The following is an 11,698-nucleotide window of genomic DNA, read 5'->3' as shown; positions in this document are numbered from 1 at the left end:
TTCATACTTGTAAATATTCAAAAGTCTTTTCTGTGCAAGCTGAAAAACAAACTTTCAAAAATGCTGACGATTCTACCCACTTTGGGCTGGTTAAAGCATGTGGCGCCCATTCTTGTAAATTGCAACAAGTCCAGAGTATTGAACTTCGGAGGAATTGATGCTGACGACGCAGTTTGTCTTTAGTCTTCAATAGTGGTGACTAGACGACTAAGGTAAGGCTTCTCTCAAGGAACCGTATCGCCGTCCAAGGGTTGGACCCAATATCCTTCTTCGTGATCGCTGCTGATGTGTTATCCGAATGCAACCCAGCTTTTATTTGCCGAATTTCGAAAGGGGCTCGTTGCTTATGTAACAACAGGCTGATAACCATCATCACACAACATTCAAAGGTTATTCGTTATTGATCTGATTATTTAATGAAATAGATTCAATTAACATTCAACGAAATTTATTCTAAACTGAAAGTATTCGTAGCACCTTATATTTCCCTCCAAAAACCCCTAGATTGTAATGAGATGGATGAACTGTAATTCCCCTTAATGGTAACAATTTTATACTTGACAATGAAACACAATAATGTAGAATGAACACAATTGATAAAGCCCTCATCGGTATTTGAATTCAATCTTATCCAACGTAATAAATTATTCAAAAAATATATTTATTTGATACTTGGTAACTCACTTCGTTTTTTACAACTTAAAATCTAGCGAATCTGTATATATGGCGTATACGATACTGATATATAGAGCACCTCGTTATATTGTTTAGTCAGCACCCAAAGGAGGTCATAATTCCTGGAAGTGAGGGTTTATTTGTCCACGCATATGGAGAAGTCCTAAATTTTGAGAATTATGCATGAGTTTTGTCTTAGGATCCAATTTCTGACAAGGAAAAGGATATTATTTTGTTATAAGTTGTTGCGGGCAAACAGATTCTCACTGTCCAGTCATCACCATATAGTCGTTTTCTGGATATGAATATTTTCCTCTAAAAAATTATTTAATTGTGCTTAACAACTCTAATAACGACATTAAGTCTATAACAGGCAATTAAATATTTACAGTTTGATATACCTGATTCGGTGATTCGTTTTTCTCGTGGAAATATAAATATCTAGTGCAAAATTTCGAAAATTCGTTTAATTTTTTTATTATTCTATTTTTTCTAGAAAATCCTGTCATAATATTCCAAGTTCATTTAAAAAAAAACACAAGAGGTTAGCATTGTGATGAGTTCCTAGCCAAATATCTACATTTTTGTTACCGGGTCCGAATTCTACTTTATACCGAATCGTGAACGGTTTCACCTAAATCCCATTTCACTTTGCTCCTCAATATCGTGGTTTCACCGAAGCAGTTTTAAATTCTCTTAAAATAGCCACATTCGAAATATATACGTATTTGCATTCTATTCAACTAATCTAGAACTAATTATTTTTGTTTCGGTGCAGGTACAGTGACGGATTCCTTTTCTGTTGAGGCGGATTGCAGATTCTTCTGTGATTGTGCGTGCATGTAGGCTCGGCCGAGCTGGACAATTTGTGTTATTCCGACGAAAAGGTTGACAGCAAACAGCGAATAGTTTTTGGGAATTATCACCAATGAGTATCGGGACCAAATAATTCCTGTTGCCGCCAGTGATGCTGACTGTGCGATTGAGAGCTGATCCGCTGGACGAGCTAAATCACCAATGCCGGCCAGGACAAGACCCTAAAATGAAAACGAAAAATTTTACTGATTTGGAATACATTTTGGATGAATAATTAAGAATCAAAAAGTTGAACGTTGAAGGACTTCATGGTCTTCAAATTTCTACTAAATAGTGAATATCATCAATGCAAGAGAACACTCATTCGTTCATGGGATGGGAGGGTTATACTGTCAGGTTTGTTTACATCTACGGGAATAACAATCGAGTTCTGGCTTCGTTGTAAAGGATATCATCATGCCAATGCCTGGAAACATTCAAATATCTTGTCTAGTGCTGTTCGAGGATATCGAGGGTTTCTGCGAGAAGTTGCTAGATCTTTCATCAGGCCCCAGGTGTAACTGAATGGGCACAACGGAAAACGAGAGGAGTAAACTCATGATGCAGGGCGGTCAAAGGGTAGTATAGGTCCCAGGGCAAAACGTGGATTGGTACCCACGATGGAGCATAAAACCTGGGAAACGCCTGCTGAGCAAAACACCAACAGATCTACTACCAAACCCTATCTTCACCTCCACGTGGTGATCGCTGGGAGTTCTTTCTTTATGAAAAACTGCAGACGGAGAAGGATGAAGGTGAGTCTCCCGCGCCTAAAAACGGGACAAAATGTACCAACTGGTCCTCCAGGTTGGGGGTTGGGTAGGGCTGACAACCCTCCACGGAAAACCAAATCAATGTTACGAAGCCACGAAAGGAGGCTCGGACAGGATGGATCTTACAACGACGAACCCGGCATCGACAACGGATTAACGATTTGCGCATTTTCTCATTAAACGTGCGCTCCCTGTACAGACCGAATGCTGCTGAGCAGCTAGCCGATACCCTTGTTCCAATATAAGGCTGATGTAATAGCATCGCAAGAGATGCGATGGATAGGGACCGGTTTCCTGTAGAAGAGCCGCTACACCATATATTATAGTGGCCATCCAGTATACCATGTGTACGGAGTCGGTTTCTTAGTCAGTCAAAAAATGAAACCTGCTGTTATCGGCTTTGAAAATATAAGCGAAAGGCTATGTACTCTGAGTTTGCGAGGCAAGTTTAGAAATGTAAGCCTTAATAACGTTCACGCCCCTACAGAGGAGACTGCAGAGTCGAAGGATACCTTCTACGAGGCAGTTGAGCGGACCCACGAAACTTGATACTTGGCCCAGCCGGAAAAAAAGTCGGAACGGCTGGTTTGACGATGAATGTAAGCTAGCAACGAAACGGAAGAATGCTGCATACTCAGTAATGTTGCATTCTCAAAGAACGCGGGCACGCGCAGAGACTTATTACCAATTCGGTCGAGCGGAGAAATGACTTCACAGACGGAAAAAGGAAGCCTGGGAGAGTCTGTGAACTAGAAAAGTACAGGGAGTAACCGCACCAGGCGCGCAAGTTTTACCAACAAGTCAGCAGGATGAAGACTTATACACCTCGATGCTCATCCTGCCGAGACAAAGAGAGAAATCTGATTTCCGACAGAATGGGCATATTGGAGCGATGGGTTGAGTACTTTGATGAACTACTGAACAACCAGAACATCAGCGAGTTGGAGGTCCCGCCAACTGAGGACGACGGACAAATACTACCACCACCAAGTATAGGAGAAACTGTCCGTGCAATCAATCGGCTTAAAAATCATAAGTCGCCAGGAGCCAATGGAATTACAGCCGAATCAGTTAAATATGGAGGCGACCAGTTACACCAAGTGGTTCATCAGCTTGTGCTCAAAGTATGAGACAGCGAATTAATGCCTGACGATTGGCAACGAGGCATTATCTGTCTCATACATAAAAAGGGAGATATCACACAGTGCAGCAATTATAGAGGTATCACGTTGCTGATTACCATCTATAAGATATTCTCCGCTATCTTGCTAGGTCGGATAGCTCCATACGCCCAGAACATCATTGGTCAAAGAGGCTTCACTCCAGGCAAATCAGCAACAGATCAGATTTTCTCTTTGCGGCAAGCGATGGAAAAACTGTTGTAATATGGACAACAGTTGCACCATCTATTCATCGACTTTAAAGACCCCTATGATAGCATAGCCAGGGTAAAACTGTACACGGCCATGAGAGAATTCGGTATCCCGACGAAATTAATAAGACTGACTAGGCTGATCCTGACCAATGTGCGAGGCCAGATAAAAGCAGCAGGATCACTCTCAAGGCCATTCGACATCAACAACGGTCTACGACAAGAGGATGCTCTATCATGCGTCCTCTTTAACCTGTCCCTGGAGAAAGTGATCCGTGATGCTGAGGTAAACGCAAGAGGTACGATCCTCTTTAAGTCCACCCAACTATTGGCCTATGCTGACGATATCGACATCATGGGAAGAACCACCCGAGACGTACAAACTGCCTTGATCCAGATCGAGCAGGCGGTGATTGGCGCGAGATCTTGGGCTGCACATCAATGAAGGCAAGACAAAATATGTGGTGGCAACGTCAGCACCGAAAACCAACCAACCAACAACATCAAATCGCACTGGTCAAACGGGAAGAATGAAGATAGGACACTACAACTTTGAGACCGTTGATAATTTCTTCTATCTAGGGTCGAAAATCACAACCGATAACAGCTACGATGATGAAATCCGCGCACGGTTTATGTCAGCCAACAGAGCCTATTTCAGCTTACAAAAACTATTCCGCTCGAAATGTCTTACGATAGGGTCAAAGCTCTTACTGTACAAGACAATGATCTTGCCAGTCCTCATGTATTCCTCGGAGACTTGGGTTCTTAGCAAGAAGAATTGCGAACTCTTGGCCGCGTTTTAGAGAAGAATCCTGCGAAGAATTTTTGGCCCGCTACATGAGGATGGATGATTAGTCTACATAACAACGAAACCTATGAGCGATACCATGACTATCAGGTTGTGGATAAAATCCGGCTCAATAGGTTACGGTGGGCGGGTTACTTAATCCGGAAAGTCTATAAGGGCAATATCTATGGTGGAAAAAGAAGACGAGGCAGACCCTGTTTAAGATGGAGCGATGGTGTAGGCTAGGACGCCAGACAGCTTTTAGGGATATCGAATTGGTGGACCTCGGCGCAAAACCGGAATGTCTGGAGTTCCTTATTAAGGCAGGCCTAGATCGGATACCGGTTGTTGCGCCGTTGATGATGATGATAGAGTATGGACACCATATGGAGGCAGCTTCATGACTTTTTTTTCAGATTTTTTGGTTGGGTAGTTTCTGAGAATGGGTCCGTTAGAGAAATGATCACTTTCCACCCCTCCCACTCTCTGCCTTTCTAACAAATGAACTAAGACTTTCATTTGATACCCAACATGTCAATATTCGGTAAAAAAATTGTACACCCCCCCTTTTGTATGTATGGGGACCCCCTTAATCTCAACGTATTTCGTAATTTCGTGTCAATCGGTATAGCCTTTTCTGAAAAAAGTGCGTGTGACTGACAGACAGACGGACAGGCAACTTTGCGCAAGTACATAGACCGGGAGCTTTGCGTATGGCATCTGCCTATCGCATTGTCTTGGAGCTGGCTAAAATAGTGATCGCCCCGATCACCGTTCCCTGTTGCTCTTCTTACTAAGGAATCTAAGGCCGTCTATAAAGGCAAGGGCGATCACTTAAGGAAGGCGGTTGCTCATAAAGAAAGACAACATGTACGGAATGAGCCGAAATTCCCTTAGCAAAATGAGTCAAGACGCTGATGGAGTACGCAGCTTACCGACGATTTAGATCCGGGGATAAATCGAAGGTATGACAGAGACCCACCCTGTTTGCTCTTTCACCGAGTTATGGACTTCTGCCAAATGAGCCCAAATTTGAAGAAGGAGGCAAACACAGTTGAAGTGAAGATAAACATGTCAAGTCAGCGTCATGTCATTGGGTCACTCTAGCTTGAGGCGATAACAAAAGAAGAACTTCGCCAGAGCACGGGCTAAATACCTGTCGATGTGTAGGTCAGTAGGCAGGAGCGGTAGCAGATAAAGCATATAGCGTTATGTAATGCAATAGAACTCATTATCCCAGAAGGTCGGCAGTACTCCTTTTTACTTGGGCTCCTCGCCGAAGTAAAACAACAAATCTTGAAGGTTAGTTTTCTCTTCAGCATATCCCAACCAAAGGTACCTTGATCGCACTGTAGACCTGTAGACTTACCTCAGAAATGTAGCAAGAAAGCCGAAGTTCAGTTCACTTCATTTGGCAGAAGTCTGGAGAAGTAGATTTCCATCTTAGGGAAACGGAATCCCTAATTTTCGATTGTCCGAGGTCCATAGAAAAGAAGAATAGGTTGAGGAACGCGATGAACGTGAAGATACGACCTTACAATGCGATTGATGAGGAGGACCGGTTTGCGGTAACCAGCACCAGATTGGCGGTTATAATGCGGCCAGAAAGCGAGGTGGGCGGGGTATACCAGAGCTCTCACCGGGAAGTACCATTTAACGGTGCATAGGGGCGGGAGGAAAGTGGGGATTGTTTCAGTTCTAGTTTAGTTCTAAGTTAGTATGGAGTTCTTCTCCTTTAGAAGGAGGTAATGTAGGTTGACCAAACGGTGATAAAGTTCGGATATAAGAAAATTCGAGAGACGAGAAACGCTGATGTGGATTATATAGGATTACGAGGGTATGAAAGGGCCAGAAAGTCTTTGACTCTATCTGAATTTCCAAGCATGGAGCATAGTTTAATAAACTGACTTCTTGAAGTCGACGCCTTTGGCCGTCTTATAATTGCTGCAATCAATCATTGTTTACGAAACAATATAATCGATTAGTCCTGTTGACTTATTCTATTACATAAAACAAGCCTTATCATAAGCTTTAAATGAAATAGGTGAATAATATTTAACGGCGCTTATCTTATCTTCATAAATAGAATTGTAATAATTTATCAACAAACAAATATTTGACTTATTCATATAATCAAAGGCAAATTTAAGCGACAAATTTTTGTGCTGTCATTGTTTGCATAATTTACAAAGTTTTATTTACTCAAGTTATAGAAAGTAAATTTTTGTCGCCTCTAAATTGATAGTACTCGTATTTTACGCAAGATAGTAAATAATCTTTAGATAGAAGCCATGCCATTTCAATTAGAGAATGGTCGAGATGTCTGGTCGCTCAATCTTGGATGGAAGGTGCTCACATGTTCCCGTACTTTTGCGTGTTTGTGGAATGTGCAAATCTTGGTTAATTTTACCACATTCGAGGTTTACCAGGAGCCTTTATATGTTAGCTGACTCCTTTGTAGGGCGGCATGCGGTTACATCTGTTCTGACGAAGACATGAAGACGGTCTTCTATTTGACTCGATATGGGCCGTCAAGTACAGGCCAGTGTTTTCTTTCAGGTACTTCAAGGTTTTCATTCCTGCATTTCAACGAATCTAGAGAGGTGTTTCTAGGTACTGATTTGCATGGTATATCGCATACATGTCAGACTGAGACATAGAAACACATTATACATTATGCCGACGATATGAGGGATGTATATAGTTGAGGGTTAAGTTCATGATGTGGAGCGGCTAAAATTGCTACCCGATTTGCTATCTATGTACATCGTGGACCAACTTAAAATTCACTGTACCTAGGGTACGGTGCTCAGAGGTGGCGGTGAGGAAGACGGGCCGGCAACCCTGTCGGCCAAACTAAAACCAAGTTGCCGAGGAGAACCTCCATAGTGGTGGCACCGGGAGACGCTGTACTCACTTTGGTTTGCCAGCCGTGATGCAGTAGGCGAATGCTCCAAAGACCTTATCCGGGCGATCAGACCCGAGTCTGCACGGGGACTCATCTGAAGTGGCAATTTGGTCACGAAACCTTACCAGGGGTATACTGGTACCATGGGAACCGGAATAGCCCCTGGACTCTCATACTTCGGGTGAACTTCCGTTGTATGTGAGTACAGCTCGGTTGTTTGCGGTTGGCCCCCTAGTGGGGGTTTCATGGGGGTTGTGGTTATGCTCAAGCGAGAAGGGACCTTCGGGCCTCGGCATGGTGTTGCGTTTCAACACGGGTACCGTACTCCTTAGTTCGGTAGAGATTTAGGTAGGTCTTGCATCCACCAGTATAAATGCTAAGCCATGCACTTAGTATAGGCCGGTACCGTTGTTGCTTGCTAGGGTACAACTTACCTGTAGGTCTAGAAACAACGAAGTATCATTGATGTCATACTGAGGACTCAATTATAAGCGAATGGCTGGTTCCCTCTCGGATATCATGAGGTTATGATCAGTGTTTTCCACAAACATGAGTATGTCATTGCTATTCCTGTTTTTCAGGCAAAGGGATAAATAAAGTTTAGTTGAAGTTACTCCAATCCTACCTGACCTCCACTGGTGACAAGTCCCGCGATTGACCGGCCAAGAAAATACATTAAATAAAATTCCATGGAACAATGCTAGGGTGTTTATCTTAGTCAACGCGGGAGGACGGGCCCCGGCCCTGTCGAGAAATGGCCAAAGTTTCGGGACGCATGGGCGGCATCAGGACATAAGTAAATTAGTCCGAGCAAAACATACTTGCACGTTAAATATTGATACCCTCACTGTAAAAACGGAGGAACTCGCATGAGCCCTTCGAAAAGGGCATATTGATCTTTGTGCTCTTCAAGAAACTCGATAATGTGGTGCGACATAGAACGCGAACGTGATAAATATGGCTGTAAACTTCTATGTTTTGGTAACTCACGAACTTAACGAACTTGATGTTGGCATTGCCATCTCTGAGGGTTTCCGTGATACCATTAAAGAAGTCGAGCGATTTGATGAGCTCACCATTATATTAGTTGATCGTACATACCACAGACAGGTCGACCTGATGCCGAGAAAGATGCCTTTTGCCAATTCTCCATACCAGGACCTGTAACGTGTCTGCTGATGACTATATCATTATTGTAGGCGATCTCAATGAGCACGCGGGTGAAAAGTCAGACGTCGACACGTGCCATGGGGAAAAAGTTTTGCGACCTTGTATTTGCGAAGGCATGGTTCATCAAATGTTTGCTTCAGCTTCCTACGGTTTATAATTTGAACAGTAAACTGAAAATCAACTATATCCCCATAAGCCCGACCGACATTTTATCACTGTCACCGGCTGCAAAGTCATTCCTTCTGAGACGATCACACCTTAACATAGACCGTTCCTGGCGGATTAAGTCATTGATAAAACAGCCGGAAGAACGTTGATGTTGATGGTTTCGTGAGAAAAAGAGAAGAAATTATCTCACTTACGTGATTACCAACCATTGCAAATGTAGAAGAACCGTGGAACCAAGTTCAAAACACGATTCACAAAGCGGCCTATGCAACCCTGGGTGTCGATGTCGAGATACTTGGCTTTGGAATGACGATGTTGAAATGAAGGTTTGTCAAAAGAAACGCTTCTACCACAAGTTTGTTGACGAGAAAACATTGACCAATTGGCAAATTTACAAGAATGCCAACCTTGAAGCAAGGAAAACGATCACTGTTATCCGAGCGATTCAATACAAAGATCTTTACAATAAACTGGACACTTGGAACGGCGAGAGAGATCTGCATTGACTTGACAGAAAGTGGCACTAATGTACATAGCATATCGAACACCTCTGTTACGTTAATGAAAAGAACGGTACTTTGCTTACCGATCGACGAGCCGCGACGAATAGCCGGCGAGAATATTCCGAGCAGATTTCATCGGACGAATTTGTTCATACTCCATTTACACAAGCACTGCCGACATTGGGAGCAATCCCACCTCACAACGCCACTGGTGCTCAGAAGTGGCTTTGAGGAAGACGGGGCAACCATGTCGGCCGAAACAAAACCAAGTGGCCCAGGAGAACCTTCATAGTGGAGGCACTTGGAGACGCTGTATCGCATTGGTTTGCCGGTTTCCAAAGGCCTAATTAAGGCGAGCAGACCTGAATCTGCACGGGGACTCACCTGAAGTGGCAGTAGGTCATGAGATCTTACTAGGGGTACACTGGTACCATGAGAACTGAAATAGTCCCTGAATTCACATACTTCGGGAGAATTCCTGCTGTAGGTGCGTTCAGCACGGTTGTTGCAGTTGACCCCTGGTGGGAATTCCATGGCGGTTGTTGTTTCGTTCAAGCGAACAGAGACCTTCGGGCCTCAAACATGGTGTTGCATTTCAACACGGGTGCTGTAATCCATAGTTCGGTAGAGATTTAGTATGATTGCTGAGCCATTCACTCGGTATAAACTGGTGTTGTTGTAGCTTGTCATAGCGGGGTTCTGATTGTGGTCAGAAAGTCAATCCATATCTTAAGAAGACGGTGGGATTAGGTCCCGGAGACAGGTATCCACGTTAATCCACAGGTACGTAACTGTCAACGCCACTGAGGTCAAGGAAGCAATAAAACGAATGAAATTAGAAAAACAACTGAGCCTGACCACAACGCATCTGAGCTTCTGGGGTTCAGTGAGTTCTGCAATCAGGTTATTGAGGATGGCGAAAAAACGCAACCGTTCCAATATGGAAAAAGAAAGGTACGTAGTTTAGCAGAGTGTTCAAATTACTATGCAATCCGGCTGATGTCATATACCGAGAAGAAGCCGGGTTTGTCAAGAAAGGAGGAAATCGGAAAGGAAGAAATCCTTTCCATATCTAAATGTTCATTTAAAGTTTAGTTCCTCCTGGTCAAATTAAGGGCTAGGAAATCCTCCATAACTGCGTGCCGCCCCAATTCACTTGGCATGCACAGTACCAACATCTAGTGGCAGAGAGTCTGGTTTATTGGGTTACACTTCTATACGGTTCTATCGCGATCCAAAGAGCGGTGTTTAAAAGGTGCTAAGTGGAGCAAAGCCGTTTTCGTTTGTACTAGGCAGACTGTTCTACGTAGACCAAGTTATTTTTTGCGTATTAGGACAAAAATGATCTTGAGTAAGTCGTTCTATTGTGAATATGGAGTCTGAGCTTACTGCACGGTGCCTGAGCCGTGAGGTCGTGCCAAGCGGGCTATCCGATACTTCGTGTCCCATCTTTAACAGTCCATTGTCCTATCTGACCCAGTTTTCAGCTGAAAAATATTCGCCATTCACCTTGAACCCTTTTCCCCAATGTTGTTCCATGAGGTTCGCCTGTTTTGTAGTTTACAGACATGGAAACCCCCCTAGTTGCCATAATCGAATATTTTAATTATCTCTTCAGACTTATATCTTTAGTTGGAAAGCCCTTATGGTGCCAAATTATCCGTTCTCTAAAAGTTAAGTTCTGCGTTTTTTCCCTGTCCCAGAAATTGAGATTAAGTTGTTGCTCCTGAGTTTAGATTTTTCCCAAAATCCTTTTAAAAATTTCGCTTAGAATTCACCAAGTTTAATTTTTGCAAAGTAATTCTTGAACCTTTTTTAAAAGTTTTAAATGTTTCCCTATGTGCTTTCTTGATGTTCCAAGCTCAGCTATGCTTACTATTACCAACCTCTGCCTTTCATTCTCGTGAAGTGCCATTTCCTGTCTTTCACACTCGCAGTGACTACTCGTGTTGAGCTTGAATTACGCTAACTTCCATTTGAAGTCACCGTGTCCTGAAAGGATTGGCTTGTAAAATGATTGGCTATCATTCACTTTATTTGCAGCCTCTTCGCAATGTCAGCCTTGTGATTTGCCTCTTTTCGTTGCAGTTCCCATCTCTTTTGCTATTGTCTAAATATGGCCACTCTCAGCTTGGTTTTCATGTTTATGAAGTGGTCTCCATTGAAGACGTCTCCTTCCACCGAAAACCTGATCCCCTTTTCTTAGCAAAAAGTGCTTTTCCACTACTGCCAGCCTTATCGGCAACTGCCCCGCAAGCACGTAGAGTGCGTCCGTCGAGGTAGTCCGATACGCTCATTTAACTACAAGAAGCGCCATTCGTTGTGCCGACATGATGAGCACTATATACGTTTCACCCAGGTCAGTTACTATTTGAAGGTGCTACCTTGCACTTTCAGATGTGGGCCTCTGGACCATTTCCCTTTCAGGAGGATTCCCTGCATTTTACTCGTTGAAAGATTAAGCTTAACATTGCTGCACTACGA

General features: G+C 43.3%; 1 protein-coding gene across 2 annotated transcripts in view; it reads right to left on the bottom strand.

The window, feature by feature from the left end:
* Positions 1-431: 431 nt before the first annotated feature.
* The window catches only part of LOC119659393 (mitochondrial pyruvate carrier 2-like), a 30,809-nt gene continuing 19,542 nt past the window's right edge, over positions 432-11,698 (bottom strand). For both annotated transcript variants that reach the window (XM_038067456.1, XM_038067455.1), the window contains exon 3: positions 432-1,712. In XM_038067456.1, the coding sequence (XP_037923384.1) occupies positions 1,434-1,712 (279 nt within the window). In that variant the 3' untranslated portion in view covers positions 432-1,433. The remainder of the gene's footprint in view (positions 1,713-11,698) is intronic.

Source organism: Hermetia illucens, chromosome 6 (genome assembly GCF_905115235.1).
Source record: "Hermetia illucens chromosome 6, iHerIll2.2.curated.20191125, whole genome shotgun sequence".
NCBI classification, from domain to species: Eukaryota; Metazoa; Arthropoda; class Insecta; order Diptera; family Stratiomyidae; genus Hermetia; species Hermetia illucens.
The sequence above is the reverse complement of the archived record's forward strand: the minus strand, read 5'-3'. Positions and strand labels throughout refer to the sequence as shown.